The sequence below is a fragment of the Oncorhynchus nerka genome, linkage group LG12, assembly GCF_034236695.1.
Source record: "Oncorhynchus nerka isolate Pitt River linkage group LG12, Oner_Uvic_2.0, whole genome shotgun sequence".
Lineage (NCBI taxonomy): Eukaryota > Metazoa > Chordata > Actinopteri > Salmoniformes > Salmonidae > Oncorhynchus > Oncorhynchus nerka.
In genome coordinates, this window is record NC_088407.1 from 39,545,288 (window position 1) to 39,567,953 (window position 22,666).

The 22,666-nt window shown below is 43.0% G+C and overlaps 1 protein-coding gene across 1 annotated transcript; it reads right to left on the bottom strand.

The window, feature by feature from the left end:
• Positions 1-1,135: 1,135 nt before the first annotated feature.
• LOC115138218 (uncharacterized) lies at positions 1,136-18,618 on the bottom strand. Its single transcript, XM_029674827.2, has 11 exons — positions 18,533-18,618; positions 17,663-17,823; positions 17,122-17,239; positions 16,771-16,842; positions 11,234-11,290; positions 5,625-5,857; positions 5,062-5,234; positions 3,473-3,586; positions 3,044-3,143; positions 2,767-2,937; positions 1,136-2,636 (listed from the first exon to the last, which is right to left on the bottom strand). Exons 2-8 carry the CDS (start codon positions 17,816-17,818, stop codon positions 3,478-3,480), a joined length of 918 nt encoding a protein of 305 aa, XP_029530687.1. The 5' UTR covers positions 17,819-17,823; positions 18,533-18,618; the 3' UTR covers positions 1,136-2,636; positions 2,767-2,937; positions 3,044-3,143; positions 3,473-3,477.
• Between the last annotated feature and the right edge of the window lie 4,048 nt (positions 18,619-22,666).

Sequence of the window (22,666 nt, forward strand, 5' to 3'; positions counted from 1 at the left end):
ACTAATTTAGGCATGCCTTTATAAAAAAATCTAAATGTTCTTCCACTTTGACATTAGAGTACACCATTTTGAGTTGCTTGGTGACAAAAAAAGAAATCAATTTCAATTCAATGTTGTAACACAATAAAATGTGGCGAAGTCCAAGGGTTATGAATACTTTTGCAAGGTACTTTATGTAGTTGAAATATTATATTTGAGAGAAGGCAGCACTAGGTTTAACCAAAAATCATAAAACCCTTTGAAAGTAATAGGTGCAACCCTTGCTCACGATTACATATTGAATTATTTTCTATTTCTGCTTAAAAACATGACATTCCTTATGTTTTCTTTCTTGTCTTACAGTGGCAAGAAATGGGACGATGACTGGATCAAGGCCGAGGACCACGTTTCTCCAGTTTAACCTACTTTATGCACACATTTATTCCACTCTCCCTTCACATGTATCACTGTCAATCATAAATGGTTGGCCAAATTCTCCATGGTTTACAATTGAAACATTCATGGAGCATCAGCATGCCAACCATTTGATCTCAATCAGTTTCATGAGAATATGCATTTAGATATTCTTTATATAAAGTGAGCTACAAAAGTATTGCAACAGTGATACATTTTTTTGTTGTTTTGGATCTGTACTCCAGAACTTTGTATTTGAAATTATACAATGCTGATAGTGCAGACTATAAGCTTTAATTTTAGTGTATTTTCATCCATATCTAGAAATTACAGTACGTTTTGTACATAGCTCCGCCATTTTAGGGGACCAAAAGTATTGTGATAAATTCACTTATGTGTATTAAAGTAGTCAGAAGTTCGAGTATTTTTGTATTTTATGTTCGCATTGATTCATTTTACTATGTTATTAAATATATGTTTAATTTCAGGCTATATGAATCAGACAGTAGTAGGTCAGATGGTTGAAAATCAGATTCATATCGTGATTTGAAACGCCAATGTTTACAGTAGGCAAAAATCATCTTGTGGTCTTCGTTTTTGTTGTTAGTGACACTCTCCAGTCTCCACTGCCGTGATTCTGAACTCGCCACGGCAAACCCTGCATTTCTGCCGCACTAGCTAACAGTAGCTGTCCGTGGTCCTGAAATAAAATGCCGGCGCACTATTAGAAAAGGCGCACAGGTTAACATATACGTTTTTTTATTTTACGAGGGCCTTTTCCAATATAGTGAAGCTACAACATTCTGGTTGGAACAAATTAATGCAAATCTGAGACTTAAAGGTCACTTGTTTCCTTCTGTCTTTCTACTGGAAGAATGTTAGTTCAATGGATAAAGATACTGGATTATTTCTTTCCAAATGCCACCATATTCCCTTGAAAGTGCACTACTTTTGACCAGAGGCCTAGGCACATAGTACAATGTTGATATATTAGTTATGAGCAGTGGATTGGGCTGATCAACTTTAGTACTTAGTAATGAGAAAATAATCAAAAGTGATGAGAATGTAGCATTTTGGCCGACTGACCTTGACAATTCATATCCATGTTTATTATAGGCCTATAGGCTAGGCACAGCTAGGCTATATATTATAATACATAGGACTGCGTGTATATCAACATAGCTTACATATATATGGATTATATATACAGTATATATAATGCTATTAAATATATTACTTTACCTGCATTTTTTATGTTGGATATAGGCCTACCTCTGAGTCATATTGGCATGCAGCATGTTTAGTGCATAGAGGCAGAACGTCTATCTGCTTGGTCTCTAGGCTAGTTGTCAGTGGAACATATTTAGTGAAAGTGAATGCCAAATCATTCCACAACTGCTTTTTTTGAATATGCAATGAGAATTTTCATCATTGTTGCTTATCAGGAATATGATGTGCTGAGGACCATGGCAATAGAGGTGTGGTTATAAGGCCATGTGGGTCATGGGTATAGGGGTTGAAAGGCCACATATAGACTGTTGAGTGTCTATTTTTGAACTTCTAGAAGCGTCAACATCGATGTAACAGTTTATATAAGCATTTCTATGCATACACTTGTTTTCTGCCATGAACCTTTATACACCCCTATTTTTCCTTAGGAAGGCAGATGAAGCACATATGCAAAACAAATGGAATCACTTTTCACCCAGTGCAAACTGCAACCACCCAAACGAACACCTTCAGTCTGTCATAGATTACTCGTCATCAGAGGATGCTGTCAGATGTCATCTAGGTCCTCTACCAGGAGGTCATCTATGAAGTTATTTTCTAGGAGGGAGGTGTCTTGGTCCATCGCTTTGCTGTATATCAGTTTGACACAGTCCTGGTGTCTTCTGAGGCTGCTGACTCTCCTCTGAAGCATGGAGAAGAGACCTCTGCTCCCAACTTCCGACTGATTCAATTGCCAGCCGAACACCAACAATCGTAATGTGTAGGGTAAATACAATTATGTATTCCTTAAATACAATAGCAATTACAGGGTGCCAACATCAATTAATGAAAGTTCCCCTACTTTTCCTGCTTAGGTCAACTGTCACGTGTGAAGCAAGGTCTTGCACATTCTCCGATTCCCTCTTTAGGCTTTCCCAGTGCTGCTTGACTTCCTTTAGGATAGTTAACTCCTCCTCTTTCAGCTGTCTCTGGAGCATCACCCGGTCAAAGGCTATTGTCTTTGAGTAGGTCAGCTGTAAATTCATAAGAATGCAATGTGGATTTGTAACTTTAATGGCAGTGCCGTCTGTGTTTGAGCAACTGAACAAACACAGATAGCAAAACAGAAACATTGTTTGTGTGTCACAATAACTTACTACTTACTTTGTCCATGCAGCTCCCAAGGCCATGCATGAAGGTCTGCGGAAAGGATCTCATCTGCAGATGGTATTGCTGAATCTGGTACACAGGTGTTGTACTCCTCTATGGCAGCTGTCAATTTAGCTTTTTCTTCCAATAGCTTTCTGTGCAGAAGGTGTCTTTTCTTGCATCTACCTGTCATCAAAAAAAAGGAGAATGGAATTATTTGTTACATTGCTTGGCTTTGAAATGAAAGAGAAGTGAAGCGAGTGCAATTCAATATTCATGAAATGTAACAAACCTGTCTGACGATAGAGGTTCTGTTTCCTTTGTTTGATGCTAAGAAACAGAACTTCAATTCTGTAGTACCTGAGGACCATCCATGTTCTCATTTGTTTCCTCTGAAATACAATAAATCTATAAATGAACAACGCATCTCCAACGGTGAGTAGTTGCACTCACTTCCTGGAGGAACATAGGGCCTGTGAAGGTTTCTGTAACAAATTATTTGTTATGTGGGGGGTGAGTGAGCCCCAACCTGGAGGACCAGGGAATGTTTTGTCTGCCTCCTACCCTTCCACCTGTCCGGCTTGATTGCACCTGCTGGTGGAATACACCCTCTAAGGGTTAGCTCTCAGGGTCATTGGAGTACGCAGGCCTCTCCACTACGTCAAGGTGACAGCCCAGGAGAGTTACATTTAGGTTGTTTTTTGTTGTTGTATTCATTTACCTGTATTAGCCCATTGCTGAACTTCCATTGTCCAGTTGTACAGTCTCATCGCCTACACCCAAATCACTCTTAAAGTTTGAGAGTCTGGGTCTCCTCCTGGATTTTTGCTGTTGTCTGAGAATTATGACAAAAACAAAACAGAATAATTGATTGTTTTAAAATAAATTAGATGCATAGATATAATACTTCTAAAATAAATGTATTCATCCACACAATACACCTTAAAGTATCTTCTGGACAATACTCTGTGCAGGTTGTTTTTCTTCCTTCTGTTCCACCCCACGGCCTGGATGGTTAGCATGTCTGTTCTTGCTAGAAAAGCCAAATAGAATAGCTGAATAGAACAACCTTAAACAAATTGTTTACCTCCTTTGGACATTTGCTTGGAACAGATTGAAGCTGTTCCCTTGTTCCACTACCTCCCCCAGAGTTGTGCAAGCTCCTTCCTGATTCCGTCCTCGCTACTTCATCTTAATTTACATTATTGACTTCCTATTGCAATTATGTGAATAACAAACATCTAAATGGAAAGCCTTGTAAAGGACTGAAGCTGGAAAATCTCTTTGAAAAAGAAAAACTCAACTCGCATTTCAAACAATGTGCCTTTGCATGCATGACGGAAAGAAGTGGTTTCATGTCTAGAAGAGTGGCGAGCTCTGGACAATGAAGGGCAACTTTGGTCAGGATGGCCAAAATTTGCAGATCACATCCGTCCGTACACATGAATTGTATGTTCCTGCTGCCAGACAATTCCTTCTGCAAGAACAGCAAATATCTCTCCACGCATCATGTTGATGCTCCTTAGGAGTATTCCGTGGCGGCAGACGGCAACTTCCGAGTCCCTCTTCATCAAGTTTGTTGTTTGTTATCCTTGACGACTCTAGCTGCTGTCCACTGGGATGCTCAACATAGCCCTTTTCCATAACCCTCGACAAGGAAGTAGAAGAGTATAAATAGAGGGGGGGGGGTGTTAACAGGACAATGGTTAGGTTTTTAAAATCTAGCTGAGGGCGCTGACCTACCCCCTGTGTTCGCTACAATGGAGATCAGGAGTTGGAGATTGACTATAAAAAACAAGCACTTGTAAAATGTGTTGCATTTCTGAACAAAGTGAGTGGTGTAACGACCCTGGACTTGGAGAGAGGATTATCATATCTCCAAAATTATATGTTTTATTGGAATAGTGTATAATGAGTCTGCCTTTGAGTCAGTCCTATTTCACAGATTAGAGGATACACAGGAATCGTACATGTTTAGTCTTTGTATAGACATAGTTCAAAGTCAGACACATCCTCATCCTTGCAGATAAATACACCAAAGAATCCTTTCTCATCAGTCCTTAAAAGGATACGTGAAATACATTAAATATATGACATATGAAATAGCAATCAACCTCAGTAACAGATTGTGTTACATTTGACAATGTTGATAATTCATTTCATTACAAACTCAAAACATTTAAGCAAAAAATTTACTCAACTGCATTTGAAAATGTTCACACTGGACAAAGATTAGGCAAACCTTGTTTGGATTGTTTAAATTATATAGAGTATGGTGTTATTTGATAAATTATGAATAGTTTTACATACCCTTTTTTGAATCGATACAGCTTCTTGTTCCCGTCCACTGACACTGCAAGCATGCCGGGGGAACAGGCTGGGCAGTCAAAGTACTGTATATCACAGACTTGATCAATTTCAGAGTGGCAGTACATCCACTCAAAGAAGCTTTTTTGAAAAGTGTCCCCACAGGTCATTCCGTTCTGGTAAGGGAAAAATACATATAGAAAATATGAAATAACTTACAACAATAGTATAAACAAAACATACTATAATTCACTATGGCTGACTGGATTTGAGTTAAAGCAGGGACAGTACATAGTGTTGACAGCAAAGCAGGTGAAAGCCAATGCAAAGTAGGATGAGTACTTATGTTGTAAAGAGCAGGAAATATTGGATGCAAGAGGGGCACAGATAAGGGGCATGGCAGGACAGTGGTGCAGGAGGCTAACACATACTGTAGCAAGACCTGCAGTTTTAACCTAGTTGTAGTACAGGAAATACATTTTGTTACAACGCTTTGTGTAACATAACTTTAACATATTGTTACCTGAAGTCATACATTGGTAAAGCTGAGCATAATTTATTGTTACCCTGCCAAAGAAGTCAGTTCGCTGCTCCAAAATCCGCATAAACGCCAGACGGGACATTCCTGGGGCTGACACTTTCAGCTCCTCAAAAGAGCTGAACAGATCTACCTGGTATATGGTGTCACAGTTGACAGTGGCAGGCCAGCGTCCATTCTTTATCAGATCTGCCAAGTTTGCTGTCCAGGTGGTAAGACAGGTTGTGCAGGTCAGCACAGGCACTGTGACATTGTAACGACCTTGAGGGAAAAATGTAGTCTGAATTAATGTTGTTTTACATTGCATTGCTAAATCACTGTTTGGTTCTTGTAGATATTGCACATGCCATTTATTCCTACAAGGTTTATATGTTTCCCAAGGCCAACATGGATGGTGCTTGTCAGGCAACCACATATCACCTCTGGTACGTCCAATGGTAAGAAACAATCTAGGGACAATATTTATATACAACAATAAACAAGAATACATTTCAACTTTGATATAATACATTCAGCCGCAAAAAAAATAAAATAAAACACCCTGTTCATGAAGTGCATATTTGCCATCACTGTGGAGCGATATGGCTGTAGTTGGAGGAAGGGGCGTGTATAATCCACATTTACATTACATTTAAGTCATTTAGCAGACGCTCTTATCCAGAGCGACTTACAAATTGGTGCGTTCACCTTATGACATCTAGTGGAACAGCCACTTTACAATAGTGCATCTAAATATTTTAAGGGGGTGAGAAGGATAACTTTATCCTATCCTAGGTATTCCTTAAAGAGGTGGGGTTTCAGGTGTCTCCGGAAGGTGGTGATTGACTCTGTCCTGGCGTCGTGAGGAGTTTGTTCCACCATTGGGGGCCAGAGCAGCGAACAGTTTTGACTGGGCTGAGCGGGAACTGTACTTCCTCAGTGGTAGGGAGGCGAGCGGGCCAGAGGTGGATGAACGCAGTGCCCTTGTTTGGGTGTAGGGCCTGATCAGAGCCTGAGGTACTGAGGTGCCGTTCCCCTCACAGCTCCGTAGGCAAGCACCATGGTCTTGTAGCGGATGCGAGCTTCAACTGGAAGCCAGTGGAGGGAGCGGAGGAGCGGGGTGACGTGAGAGAACTTGGGAAGGTTGAACACCAGACGGGCTGCGGCGTTCTGGATGAGTTGTAGGGTTTAATGGCACAGGCAGGGAGCCCAGCCAACAGCGAGTTGCAGTAATCCAGACGGGAGATGACAAGTGCCTGGATTAGGACCTGCGCCGCTTCCTGTGTGAGGCAGGGTCGTACTCTGCGGATGTTGTAGAGCATGAACCTACAGGAACGGGCCACCGCCTTGATGTTAGTTGAGAACGACAGGGTGTTGTCCAGGATCACGCCAAGGTTCTTAGCGCTCTGGGAGGAGGACACAATGGAGTTGTCAACCGTGATGGCGAGATCATGGAACGGGCAGTCCTTCCCGGGAGGAAGAGCAGCTCCGTCTTGCCGAGGTTCAGCTTGAGGTGGTGATCCGTCATCCACACTGATATGTCTGCCAGACATGCAGAGATGCGATTCGCCACCTGGTCATCAGAAGGGGGAAAGGAGAAGATTAATTGTGTGTCGTCTGCATAGCAATGATAGGAGAGACCATGTGAGGTTATGACAGAGCCAAGTGACTTGATGTATAGCGAGAATAGGAGAGGGCCTAGAACAGAGCCCTGGGGGACGCCAGTGGTGAGAGCGCGTGGTGAGGAGACAGATTCTCGCCACGCCACCTGGTAGGAGCGACCTGTCAGGTAGGACGCAATCAAGCGTGGGCCGCGCCGGAGATGCCCAACTCGGAGAGGGTGGAGAGGAGGATCTGATGGTTCACAGTATCGAAGGCAGCCGATAGGTCTAGAAGGATGAGAGCAGAGGAGAGAGAGTTAGCTTTAGCAGTGCGGAGCGCCTCCGTGATACAGAGAAGAGCAGTCTCAGTTGAATGACTAGTCTTGAAACCTGACTGATTTGGATCAAGAAGGTCATTCTGAGAGAGATAGCGGGAGAGCTGGCCAAGGACGGCACGTTCAAGAGTTTTGGAGAGAAAAGAAAGAAGGGATACTGGTCTGTAGTTGTTGACATCGGAGGGATCGAGTGTAGGTTTTTTTCAGAAGGGGTGCAACTCTCGCTCTCTTGAAGACGGAAGGGACGTAGCCAGCGGTCAGGGATGAGTTGATGAGCGAGGTGAGGCAAGGGAGAAGGTCTCCGGAAATGGTCTGGAGAAGAGAGGAGGGGATAGGGTCAAGCGGGCAGGTTGTTGGGCGCCGGCCGTCACAAGACGCGAGATTTCATCTGGAGAGAGAGGGGAGAAAGAGGTCAGAGCACAGGGTAGGGCAGTGTGAGCAGAACCAGCGGTGTCGTTTGACTTAGCAAACGAGGATCGGATGTCGTCGACCTTCTTTTCAAAATGGTTGACGAAGTCATCTGCAGAGAGGGAGGAGGGGGAGGAGGATTCAGGAGGGAGGAGAAGGTGGCAAAAGAGCTTCCTAGGGTTAGAGGCAGATGCTTGGAATTTAGAGTGGTAGAAAGTGGCTTTAGCAGCAGAGACAGAAGAGGAAAATGTAGAGAGGAGGGAGTGAAAGGATGCCAGGTCCGCAGGGAGGCGAGTTTTCCTCCATTTCCGCTCGGCTGCCCGGAGCCCTGTTCTGAGAGCTCGCAATGAGTCGTCGAGCCACGGAGCGGGAGGGGAGGACCGAGCCGGCCTGGAGGATAGGGGACATAGAGAGTCAAAGGATGCAGAAAGGGAGGAGAGGAGGGTTGAGGAGGCAGAATCAGGAGATAGGTTGGAGAAGGTTTGAGCAGAGGGAAGAGATGATAGGATGGAAGAGGAGAGAGTAGCGGGGGAGAGAGAGCGAAGGTTGGGACGGCGCGATACCATCCGAGTAGGGGCAGTGTGGGAAGTGTTGGATGAGAGCGAGAGGAAAAGGATACAAGGTAGTGGTCGGAGACTTGGAGGGAGTTGCAATGAGGTTAGTGGAAGAACAGCATCTAGTAAAGATGAGGTCGAGCGTATTGCCTGCCTTGTGAGTAGGGGGGAAGGTGAGAGGGTGAGGTCAAAAGAGGAGAGGAGTGGAAAGAAGGAGGCAGAGAGGAATGAGTCAAAGGTAGACGTGGGGAGGTTAAAGTCGCCCAGAACTGTGAGAGGTGAGCCGTCCTCAGGAAAGGAGCTTATCAAGGCATCAAGCTCATTGATGAACTCTCCGAGGAACCTGGAGGGCGATAAATGATAAGGATGTTAAGCTTGAAAGGGCTGGTAACTGTGACAGCATGGAATTCAAAGGAGGCGATAGACAGATGGGTAAGGGGAGAAAGAGAGAATGACCACTTGGGAGAGATGAGGATCCCGGTGCCACCACCCCGCTGACCAGAAGCTCTCGGGGTGTGCGAGAACACGTGGGCGGACGAAGAGAGAGCAGTAGGAGTAGCAGTGTTATCTGTGGTGATCCATGTTTCCGTCAGTGCCAAGAAGTCGAGGGACTGGAGGGAGGCATAGGCTGAGATGAACTCTGCCTTGTTGGCCGCAGATCGGCAGTTCCAGAGGCTACCGGAGACCTGGAACTCCACGTGGGTCGTGCGCGCTGGGACCACCAGATTAGGGTGGCCGCGGCCACGCGGTGTGGAGCGTTTGTATGGTCTGTGCAGAGAGGAGAGAACAGGGATAGACAGACACATAGTTGACAGGCTACAGAAGAGGCTACGCTAATGCAAAGGAGATTGGAATGACAAGTGGACTACACGTCTCGAATGTTCAGAAAGTTAAGCTTACGTAGCAAGAATCTTATTGACTAAAATGATTAAAATGATACTGTACTGCTGAAGTAGGCTAGCTGGCAGTGGCTGCGTTGTTGACTTTGTAGGCTAGCTGGCAGTGGCTGCGTTGTTGACACTACACTAATCAAGTCGTTCCGTAAAGGATTAAATTAAGAATATTATATAATCCCTCGATCATGGACTGTCTGTTGTGCAGGGGGAACTTTGCATGTTTAGAGGCATCGCAGTCTTCGCAGTAAAGCTGTTTCAGCAGACAGTCTCTACATCGCAGAATAGCCCTTTTCACATTGCATGACTGACAGATCTTTTAAGGAGCATGCTCTGCAGCCAGCAGAGAATATAAAATCTCAGGCCTGGACTCCCTCCACCTATCCTGTGAGAGTTCCTTCCTCACACTCCAACTGTGTCATGCACCAGGCACAGCAGGATTTGCACACTCATGGTCTTCTAAATCAGCTAGGAGGATGTTAATTTCTTGACAAAGTATTGCAAAGTGGGAAAGGATTAAATTAAGAATATTATATAATTAATCTATTAAAACGCACATAGTAGGTGAGTAGGTGACAGCAAATATATCTCTGCACAATCTATGGTGTGACAAGCCAAAAATCCCAGCTTTGATTCCACAGTAAATTCAATTACAGGGCAGACCAAAATATTGACTAAAGTCTAAATTGGAATATCAAACAATAGAACTTGATCCTATCGTCGAATAGAAATTCTGAATGTTCTTAAAACAGCAAAAACACAGTGTACAAAACATTCTCTTTCCCTGACAAACTGACCAGGTGAAAGCTATGATCCCTTATTGATGTCACCTGTTAAATCCACTTCAGTGTAGATAAAGGGAAGGAGACAGATTAAAGGAGGATGTTTAAGCCTTGAGACAATTGAGACATGGATTGTGTATGTGTGCCATTCAGAAGTTGACTGGGCAAGACAAAATATTTAAGTGCCTTTGAAGGGGGTATGGTAATAGGTACCAGGTGCAACGGTTTGTGTCAAGAACTGCAACGCTGCTGGGTTTTTCATGATCAACATTTTCCTTTGTATATCAAGAATGGTCCACAACCCAAAGGACATCCAGACAAATTGACACAACTGTGGGAAGCATTTGAGTCAACATGGGCCAGCATCCCTGTGGAACGCTTTCAACACCTTCTGTAGTCCATACCGTGACGAATTGAAGCTGTTCTGAGGGCAAAAGGGAGTGCAACTCAATATTAGGAATATTTTGTACACTCAGTGCATTTTGACTACAGAGTAAACTCTCCTCAAAGGCAAATGCTTCCAGCTTTCACAATTACAGACAGTGGTTGCAAAAGGAACAACACTGTAAACATTCCAATAGTGGATTTGAATGAATTCAACTAAGACTAATTCCATAATGTGGAATGGCAGATTGCTTCATATTAAAGGAAATGTGCAGGAAAAATCTTTGCCAGGATGTTGTTACACTCCCCTACAGAAGTATTTGGACAGTGACGCTAAAATGTTGAATTTGTCTCAAAACTCCAGCATTTTGAATTGCATTGTCGAGAAGCTACCTGCAAGTAATCATTTCGTTGGATGGTGTTACCATCAGTATCCTGAACATACGACTAATAAAACTAACAACTAGACATATTAAGTGCTTTCATTTCAAAACGATAAATCAGAAAAGTCTGAAAATACCCTGAAACAAAAGGTGACATTCTGTACTGTAACCTCATATCAAACATTTGATCTCAAATTTGAAATTCTGGAGACTAGAACCACATTTAAAAATGTTGCATCACTGTCAAAATAAAGATGCAGTATAATTCAGTAACACCAAGATGACCCCAATTTTGAAAGTAAAACAATTTAAACATACCTATTTCTTCATCAATGTTTAAAACTGGAGTGGATTCCAATCCACTGGTCATTGTCTCTAAAATAAGATATGCAAAAAGGGATTAGACTTAAAGGGGAATTCAGAAGTTGCTAAAGCCATTTTTGGACTTATATTACATTTACATTTAAGTCATTTAGCAGACGCTCTTATCCAGAGCGACTTACAAATTGGACTCATATGTGTTGGCATTGATACTACTCATATATGTTGGCATTAATACCACTCATATGTTGGCATTGATACTACTCATATGTTGGTATTGATACTACTCATATGTGGTGGCATTGCTACTACTCCTATGTGTTGGCATTGATACTACTCATATATGTTGGCATTGATACTACTCCCATGTGTTGGTATTGATACTACTCATATGTTGTATTGATACTACTCATATGTTATTATTGATACTACTCCCATGTGTTGGTATTGATACTACTCATACGTTGGTATTGATACTACTCATATGTGTTGGTATTGATACTACTCCCATGTATTGGTATTGATACTACTCATATGTTGGCATTAATACCACTCATATGTTGGCATTGATACTACTCATACGTTGGTATTGATACTACTCCCATGTGTTGGTATTGATACTACTCATACGTTGGCATTGATACTACTCATATGTGTTGGTATTGATACTCATATGTGGTGGCATTGCTGCTACTCATATGTGGTGGCATTGCTACTACTCCTATGTGTTGGTATTGATACTACTCATATGTTGGCATTGATACTACTCATGTTGGCATTGATACGACTCCCATGTATTGGTATTGATACTACTCATGCGTTGGTATTGATACTACTCATGCGTTGGTATTGATACTACTCATATGTGGTGGCATTGCTACTACTCCTATGTGTTGGTATTGATACTACTCATACGTTGGCATTGATACTACTCATATGTGTTGGTATTGATACTACTCATATGTTGGTATTGGTGCTACTCATATGTTGGCATTGATACTACTCATGTTGGCATTGATACGACTCCCATGTATTGGTATTGATATTACTCATATGTTGGTATTGATACTACTCATACGTTGGTATTGATACTACTCATACGTTGGTATTGATACTACTCATACGTTGGTATTGATACTACTCATACGTTGGTATTGATACTACTCATACGTTGGTATTGATACTACTCATGCGTTGGTATTGATACTACGCATACGTTGGTATTGATACTACTCATACGTTGGTATTGATACTACTCATATGTTGGTATTGATACTACTCATACGTTGGTATTGATACTACTCATACGTTGGTATAGATACTACTCATGCGTTGGTATTGATACTACTCATACGTTGGTATTGATACTACTCATACGTTGGTATTGATACTACTCATACGTTGGTATTGATACTACTCATATGTTGGTATTGATACTACTCATATGTGGTGGCATTGCTACTACTCCTATGTGTTGGCATTGATACTACTCATATATGTTGGCATTGATACTACTCCCATGTGTTGGTATTGATACTACTCATACGTTGGTATTGATACTACTCATATGTTATTATTGATACTACTACCATGTGTTGGTATTGATACTACTCATACGTTGGTATTGATACTACTCATATGTGTTGGTATTGATACTACTCCCATGTATTGGTATTGATACTACTCATATGTTGGCATTAATACCACTCATATGTTGGCATTGATACTACTCATACGTTGGTATTGATACTACTCCCATGTGTTGGTATTGATACTACTCATACGTTGGCATTGATACTACTCATATGTTGGTATTGGTGCTACTCATATGTTGGCATTGATACTACTCATGTTGGCATTGATACGACTCCCATGTATTGGTATTGATACTACTCATACGTTGGTATTGATACTACTCATGCGTTGGTATTGATACTACTCATGCGTTGGTATTGATACGACTCCCATGTATTGGTATTGATACTACTCATACGTTGGTATTGATACTACTCATACGTTGGTATTGATACTACTCATACGTTGGTATTGATACTACTCCTGCGTTGGTATTGATACTGCTCATGCGTTGGTATTGATACTGCTCATGCGTTGGTATTGATACTACTCATGCGTTGGTATTGATACTACTCATACGTTGGTATTGAAACTACTCATACGTTGGTATTGATACTACTCCCATGTATTGGTATTGATACTACTCATACGTTGGTATTGCTACTACTCACGCGTTGGTATTGATACTACTCATGTTGGCATTGATACGACTCCCATGTATTGGTATTGATACTACTCATACGTTGGTATTGATACTACTCATACGTTGGTATTGATACTACTCATATGTTGGCATTGGTGCTACTCATATGTTGGCATTGATACTACTCATATGTTGGCATTGATACGACTCCCATGTATTGGTATTGAAACTACTCATATGTTGGCATTGATACTACTCATATGTTGGCATTGATACGACTCCCATGTATTACATTTACATTTACATTTAAGTCATTTAGCAGACGCTCTTATCCAGAGCGACTTACAAATTGGTGCATTCACCTTATGACATCCAGTGGAACAGTAGTGCATCTATACAATACATTACAATACAATACATTACAATACAATACATTACAATACATTACAATACAATACATTACATTACAATACATTACAATGCATTACAATACAATACAATACAATACAATACATTACAATACAATACATTACAATACATTTACATTTAAGTCATTTAGCAGACGCTCTTATCCAGAGCGACTTACAAATTGGTGCGTTCACCTTAAGACATCCAGTGGAACAGCCACTTTACAATAGTGCATCTAAATCTTTTAAGGGGGGTGAGAAGGATTACTTTATCCTATCCTAGGTATTCCTGAAAGAGGTGGGGTTTCAGGTGTCTCCGGAAGGTGGTGATTGACTCCGCTGTCCTGGCGTCGTGAGGGAGTTTGTTCCACCATTGGGGGGCCAGAGCAGCGAACAGTTTTGACTGGGCTGCGCGGGAACTGTACTTCCTCAGTGGTAGGGAGGCGAGCAGGCCAGAGGTGGATGAACGCAGTGCCCTTGTTTGGGTGTAGGGCCTGATCAGAGCCTGGAGGTACTGAGGTGCCGTTCCCCTCACAGCTCCGTAGGCAAGCACCATGGTCTTGTAGCGGATGCGAGCTTCAACTGGAAGCCAGTGGAGAGAGCGGAGGAGCGGGGTGACGTGAGAGAACTTGGGAAGGTTGAACACCAGACAGGCTGCGGCGTTCTGGATGAGTTGTAGGGGTTTAATGGCACAGGCAGGGAGCCCAGCCAACAGCGAGTTGCAGTAATCCAGACGGGAGATGACAAGTGCCTGGATTAGGACCTGCGCTGCTTCCTGTGTGAGGCAGGGTCGTACTCTGCGGATGTTGTAGAGCATGAACCTACAAGAACGGGCCACCGCCTTGATGTTAGTTGAGAACGACAGGGTGTTGTCCAGGATCACGCCAAGGTTCTTAGCACTCTGGGAGGAGGACACAATGGAGTTGTCAACCGTGATGGCGAGATCATGGAACGGGCAGTCCTTCCCCGGGAGGAAGAGCAGCTCCGTCTTGCCGAGGTTCAGCTTGAGGTGGTGATCCGTCATCCACACTGATATGTCTGCCAGACATGCAGAGATGCGATTCGCCACCTGGTCATCAGAAGGGGGAAAGGAGAAGATTAATTGTGTGTCGTCTGCATAGCAATGATAGGAGAGACCATGTGAGGTTATGACAGAGCCAAGTGACTTGGTGTATAGCGAGAATAGGAGAGGGCCTAGAACAGAGCCCTGGGGGACGCCAGTGGTGAGAGCGCGTGGTGAGGAGACAGATTCTCGCCACGCCACCTGGTAAGGAGCGACCTGTCAGGTAGGACGCAATCCAAGCGTGGGCCGCGCCGGAGATGCCCAACTCGGAGAGGGTGGAGAGGAGGATCTGATGGTTCACAGTATCGAAGGCAGCCGATAGGTCTAGAAGGATGAGAGCAGAGGAGAGAGAGTTAGCTTTAGCAGTGCGGAGGGCCTCCGTGATACAGAGAAGAGCAGTCTCAGTTGAATGACTAGTCTTGAAACCTGACTGATTTGGATCAAGAAGGTCATTCTGAGAGAGATAGCGGGAGAGCTGGCCAAGGACGGCACGTTCAAGAGTTTTGGAGAGAAAAGAAAGAAGGGATACTGGTCTGTAGTTGTTGACATCGGAGGGATCGAGTGTAGGTTTTTTCAGAAGGGGTGCAACTCTCGCTCTCTTGAAGACAGAAGGGACGTAGCCAGCGGTCAGGGATGAGTTGATGAGCGAGGTGAGGTAAGGGAGAAGGTCTCCGGAAATGGTCTGGAGAAGAGAGGAGGGAATAGGGTCAAGCGGGCAGGTTGTTGGGCGGCCGGCCGTCATAAGACGCGAGATTTCATCTGGAGAGAGAGGGGAGAAAGAGGTCAGAGCACAGGGTAGGGCAGTGTGAGCAGAACCAGCGGTGTCGTTTGACTTAGCAAACGAGGATCGGATGTCGTCGATCTTCTTTTCAAAATGGTTGACGAAGTCATCTGCAGAGAGGGAGGAGGGGGAGGGGGAGGAGGATTCAGGAGGGAGGAGAAGGTGGCAAAGAGCTTCCTAGGGTTAGAGGCAGATGCTTGAACTTTAGAGTGGTAGAAAGTGGCTTTAGCAGCAGAGACAGAAGAGGAAAATGTAGAGAGGAGGGAGTGAAAGGATGCCAGGTCCGCAGGGAGGCGAGTTTTCCTCCATTTCCGCTCGGCTGCCCGGAGCCCTGTTCTGTGAGCTCGCAATGAGTCGTCGAGCCACGGAGCAGGAGGGGAGGACCGAGCCGGCCTGGAGGATAGGGGACATAGAGAATCAAGGGATGCAGAAAGGGAGGAGAGGAGGGTTGAGGAGGCAGAATCAGGAGATAGGTTGGAGAAGGTTTGAGCAGAGGGAAGAGATGATAGGATGGAAGAGGAGAGAGTAGCGGGGGAGAGAGAGCGAAGATTGGGACGGCGCGATACCATCCGAGTAGGGACAGTGTGGGAAGTGTTGGATGAGAGCAAGAGGGAAAAGGATACAAGGTAGTGGTCGGAGACTTGGAGGGGAGTTGCTAATGATTTGTTAATGATATATACCCATTGATTCTAGAAGATTATAACTTATTAATGCCTCATGAGTTTAATTCCAACTGTCATAACCCAAACTATAAGCTTGTTTTAGTCAATGTTTGCAAACACAGTAAATGTAAAAAAAAAACACTGTATAGCCTTAAAACATGGTTAAAACTATTATTTTAATAACATTGATGGTAAGTTATTGCATCCATAGCTCTGTCTATAAATTGAAAGTGGTTACATTTGGCCAACCCCATCACTCAGCTTTTAACCAAAACAGGGGAGGGGAGTGTGCTTTGTTATTGTTTCAACTACCGATTACAGCTTAATAAAAATACAATAAATTAAAAGGCCACTGAATAACAAGGAATTGTATAGATTAATCTATTCAATCGCTCATCAATACCTGATTCTTCCTCCTCAGTGACTGGCACAAAATGTTGCACTAGTCTGGCTCTTGACGTACTGGCCCTTGGAGCTGAAAAAAAATGTAATAAAAAGGATTTTAATTCAAAAGTTTTCTGGAGTTCTGACACTCCTTTAAATATGTATTTTCATCAGAAACAGACAACAGTTAGAGACAGGGAAAGGTGGGATCAGACCTGCATGTAATGTATTATGTGCTTTGGGTAGATGGTACTAGACCGGCCTATGGCACGGCAACAAACGTTTGATGTGCTATGATACAGTATGTTTGAAAGGAAAAGGTCAGATCAGGGACCAATAAAATGAAACACCTAGACGGGATGAAACTTACCAAGAGAAGTGGATGTAGTTGCCTTCCTGGTTTGAGGAACAATCTGTCCTCTCTCAAGCCTTTGTCTCCATCTGAACCTAATCCCTGGAGGCTTGTTGGTCTTTTTCTTCTTATTTTCCTAAAAAGTGCATTTCAATTATCATGGCTGGCCCACTAATAAAAGCTTGTGCACATATGGAGCACAAGCAATAATTCTATTTTCACATAAGGTGAAGTGATTTGTCAGCTGAGGAAAGGCACCTGCAATAGACCCACGTTCTGGCTCACTCACACAGCTAACATGTTTAGAAGTTCACAAGGATGCTAACAAAAGCACCCCTGTGCCTCATACTCAATGGGCAATATCATTGATGCCCGTGTTCAGGTCATATCACGGAGTCTACGTTTAAATTCACATTTATGCCATGTGGGGTCTTCTTTGACAAACAAAAGGCAATGATAAATCATAACGCTGTGGTGCTGGGGTTGTGTTGAGAATATTTGTGCACGCCTGGGAGCTATGGGGGTTACATTACCGGTAATGTACGACTTGTTACATTACCCGCTCTGGGTTGAGCTCCTCAGCCAGCCTTTTTGCCTCGTTAATGGCCTCGTCCAGTTGGGCTTGTGGGTCCTTCTCTTGGTTGAGCTCCTTAGCAAGGCGTTCTGCCTTTTTAATAGCCTCATCCAGTTGGTCTTGGGGGTCCTCAGAGGCCATACCATCTCAAAAGAAACATAAAGAGACAACTTCCAATCCTAACACATTCCTCTCATCTGAGAAAAGCTGCATGTCAGTGTTTTAATATGTCCTGCACGTAACTAAAGGTCTTCATCCTCCTCCACACGCAGACTGACTGATCTACAAATCAATTTGCATAACAAATACATATCTATTAATACTTGCAGATCAGTCAGTCTGTCACCATTTACCAACAACGCATTATTAGTCTGTCACTTTCTTTTTTATGTTGTTCTATGACATGTGTGCAACTCCAGTCCTTAAAGGCTACAGTGTCTACAGGTTTCGATCAACTTAGATCATTGACTAGTTAGGACCTCCTCTCGCCTGATTGTCTGTCTTAATAGGATTTCATCAACTCCTTTACGTCCCTCCTAGGGTCCCTCTCTCCTTCTTCCAAGGAGAAGTCACAAGATGAATACAGATTGAGTGGCAATGTATATTTCTTTGAAGATGCAAAGAGGAAAAAGGGAAATATATAGCCTAATGTATAGGTGGCAAAAATAATAAGTGAGAATGATATCCAAAAACATCCACACATTCTGTTGTGTATGCAACTTTCTTTATTCACCTTAGTTACCTAACGTTCCTCACTGGTTTACACGTTTTTTAAACAAAACACTTTTAACAAACACAAAACAAATGTGTATGCATGCTGTATTTCTGACAACAAGGGACGAACTGGCGACCTACCTGTTATCTGTCCAGGGTCTAGGCATCTGGTGTGGGCGAAAAATCTATAAACAACAAATGTCACATGACCGGATGATGTTTCCGGTAGGCTAGAATCTTTCCGGTGTTTTGCTGCTCGCCACAGGTCGACGCAGGTATTGCACTTGATTTATCGTTCTCATAACCGTAGGTGCAGCCAAGTTGAAATACGAAAGATGTCTAGCTATTTCGCAGTCGGTAATTTGAGCACAAGAACGTTTCCAGTGAAAAAGTGCTTACACGCAGAGCCATGTATTTACACTCAGCCAGCTCATAGTACAATTCCACCCTAGCCTTATTACGGGTTAACCTTTTTTGGTATTGTAGCGACCCGCACAGACAGCTGTTGTGTTATGTGTTAGGCTAGTAGGTGGTTGTGTTGTACTTACCAGTGCCCAGTGTTCGCGGGGTCCGACATGCCAACCTGCTATCTGCAGGTTGATCATGGGAATGCCTGGAATGTTCTGATGCCGGGCATCCTGGCGGTTGGTGGCGTGGAGGGGGGTTGGGCAAGGGGATGGAGCAGCGGAAGTTAAGACCAGGTTTAGCCTTTGTTCTCTCTCTTACGTCTGGCCTTCACAAGAGAAGGGCACGGTTGGCTTGTGGGGTATCTTTCGTTTATTTGGCGTGGGCTACGGCCAAACAGTAGCCTGTGTAAAGTTGGGTTAATAAACCGTCAATTCGTAAACTCAACCCTCTGTCTGGACAATTGTTCCTTTATGATTTAGTCAGGTCATTACAGTATTTTTGGTTGGCCAACAAAATGTAAAATGACAATGACTGCATTCGTTTCCCAAAATGTTCAACGATTTATTTTTGTATTGATGGACAATGTTAAGGCTGCTATTGTATTTTCAGTACATTCTGGTCAATAGAAATGGTTTACACGTGTTTTTGTAAGAAATACATTGAACTACAACCGAATAAAACACTAGCCATCATGCATTCCTTACATTCATTCTTTACTGAAAAGTCTGTTCAGAAAAATCGAAAACAGTACATATAGGCACACAATCACAATGTTTTAATAGGGATTAAATAAATAAAAATATATATTCTTAACGTAAAATAAATAAATACAGGCTAAATACTGGTTAAATTAGTGTATTTTCAAACGAATTGAACCACACAAAAACGCACGAAATCTTCTGAAATACATTTTGTACATACATGCGCAAATTGAATGTGAGGTTGGGCTGGAATGTAAACTATTTTGTAATGTGCCAAGTGGGTGCAGATGAGAAGAATATCGTATGCCAGATTAAGGGAAATGCTGCAACTGTGGAGGTGAACATGCGTCTGAATTCTTGGAGTGGCTAAGGAGTGTCCAGCGTGTCTCCTACATGGAGACGGTGGGAGGATTGGGAGAAATTAGTTGCGGGGTAGAAGCAATTGTAATAGAGCCACCACGACCAGTAAAAGTTTCTCATCAACCGAGGGATAATGAAATGCTACATGTTAAAAAGGTGGATTTAGTATTATTTATTGCAATAGTCATAAACTGTACAGCACAAGCAGAGAACTCTGGAATCATTGGAATCATTCTGAATACCACTGAACGTTCTCTGGGTCTTTGTGATTTCACAGCCGAGGCCGTGCAATAAATGCTGTTGGTGAATGTACCCCCATCATAGGACCCTGAGCCTGTGTAGGGATGCATTTTGGAGTGGACTGTGATTGAAGAAGTGTGATGGATTTTCTTAGTTGACGTGTTTTATATTGTATGATGTAGTTTTCCCCATTCCCAAAATGTTTTTTTTTGGTTTGTTTCTTATTCAATACCCAGTCTAGCTGGTGGTGGTAATGCACTATCAACATTGGATGCAAACTTCATCAAAGAAGAAGTGTAATCATACCCATAAAACGTAGTGGTCAAACAGGGAAATGGTTCCAATTGTTTTTCCGCCATTCATTTTTCCCATAGGTTATTTTAGAAACACTTAAAATAAAGGCTGTTTCATGTAGGCTTTTGATAACCATGTAAATATCTCTAGGACAATGTGACTTTTATCAATATATTTGCCTGTATTTACCCCCCCCCCCCCCAAAAAAAAAAATGAAATGCTAATTAGCTGATAATGTGAACTACAAATGCCATGATAATCTGGATGAGACTGCCAAACCGAGGCAAATGGATTAACTTTCTAAAATCAATATATTCGGCTCTAGTTACTCTCAGATTCAAAATGTCAAATTAGTATCACGGTAGACATGCAAAACTACAAATCCCTGCTACCTCCTGTACGTCATCTCTATCTGACATCTTTGCTAACAGGTATCTGCACATGACAGTTCACAGAATTGTTCATTTTATTTATTTATTTTAACCAATTTATTAATTACTACATTTATCTAAAATTATATAGTTCATCCAGAGAGGTTCAAAAGGTTGAAAACAACATAGCAAATCCAACACATCACAGAGTGAAACCCTCTACATTTTCAAGAATTGTGGCAGCATCATATTATAGGAATGTTTGTCACTGGCAGGGACTGGGGAGTTTTGTCAAGACCAAAATAAGTATGAAATTGGCAACCCTCAGGAAAAAACTTAACTAAATATTTTTAAGCTCTAACACTGGGATACTTTTATTTTTCAGTGGGACAATTACATGCAGTTTAAGACTAAAAACACACATAAAAGGCTTCCCAAGGGGTGTTGAGAGGTCCAGTCTCGATGCTGACATAAATCTGATTGAAAAATCAGAGCTAAGACTTGATCTTTGCTGTCCATCAATGATCCCCAACAAAAATTGATTGAGCTTGAGCATATTTGGCAAAAACAATTGATATACACTATATCTGCAAAAGTATGTGAACACCCCTTCAAATTAGTGGATTCGGCTGATTCAGCCACGCCCGTTGCCGACATGTATAAAATTGAGCACACAGCCATGCAATCTCCATAGACAAACATTAGCAGCCTTACTGAAGAGCTCAGTGACTTTCAATGTGGCACCATCATAGGATAACACCTTTCTCAACAAGTCAGTTCATCAAATGTCTGCCTTGCTAGAGCTGCCCCGGTCAGTGCTGTTATTGGGAAGTGGAAATGTCTAGGAGCAACAACGACTCAGCCGTGAGGTGGTAGACCACACAAGCTCACAGAACAAGACCACAGAGCGCTGAAGCGTGTAGTAGCTCGTAAAAATCGTCTGTCCTCGGTTGCAATACTCACTACTGAGTGTGGCTGACATTACTACCTCTGGAAGCAACGTCAGCACAAAATCTGTTTGTCGGGAGCTTCATGAAATGGGTTTCCATGGCTGAGCAGATGCACACAAGCCTAAGATCACCATGCGCAATGCCAAGCATCGGCTGGTGTGGTGTAAAGTTCGCTGCCATTAGACTCTAGAGCAGTGTAAATGCGTTCTCTGGAATGATGATTCACGCTTCACCATCTGGAAGTCCGATGGACAAATCTTGGTCTAAAGTTTGGTGGAGGAGGAATAATGGTCTGGGCCTGATTCGGGCTAGTCCCCTTAGTTCCTAGGGAAATACAATTGCATTCTAGACGATTCTGTGCTTCCAACTTTGTGGCAACAGTTTGGGGAAGGCCCCTTCCGGGTCATAATGACAAGCGAGGTCCATACAGAAATGGTTTCTCGAGATCGGTATGGAAGAACAGCCTCCAGCCCTGACCTCAACCCCATCGAACACCTTTGGGATGTATTGGAACGCCGTCTGCGAGCCAGGCCTAATCGCCCAACATCAGTGCCCGACCTCACTATTGCTCGTGGCTGAATGGAAGCAAGTCCACGCAGCAATGTTTGTCACGAATCCCACCGAAGATGGTGCCTCTTCCTGTTCGGGCGGCGCTCGGTGGTCGTCGTCTCCGGCCTACTAGCTGCCACCGATCCCCTTTTCAGTTTCATTTAGTGTTGTCTGATTAGTTGCACCTGTTTCTTGTTTAGGTTTTGGTTTTGGGCTATGTAAACCCTTTTGTGCGGGCTTGTTTTCTGTTATTTGATGTGTGTGATTTCTGTGGACTGGGTCTTTTAGCACCCGTGTGTGTGGCGTTGACCGACACGGTTGCTTTGGGAATAAACTATCCACGTATCTACTACCCTGCTCTCTGCGCCTGACTCCTCCACTCACTACTTCTAGAAGTACATG

Coding starts and splice junctions, on each gene's coding strand:
- LOC115138218 (XM_029674827.2), bottom strand. CDS start 17,818: ATGGCCTCTGAGGACCCCCAAGACCAACTGGATGAGGCTATTAAAAAG. Junction 11,291..16,770: donor CACTGAGGAGGAAGAATCAG/GTATTGATGAGC, acceptor ATCTTATTTTAG/AGACAATGACCAGTGGATTG. Junction 5,858..11,233: donor AAACATTGATGAAGAAATAG/GTATGTTTAAAT, acceptor TTTTCCCTCAAG/GTCGTTACAATGTCACAGTG.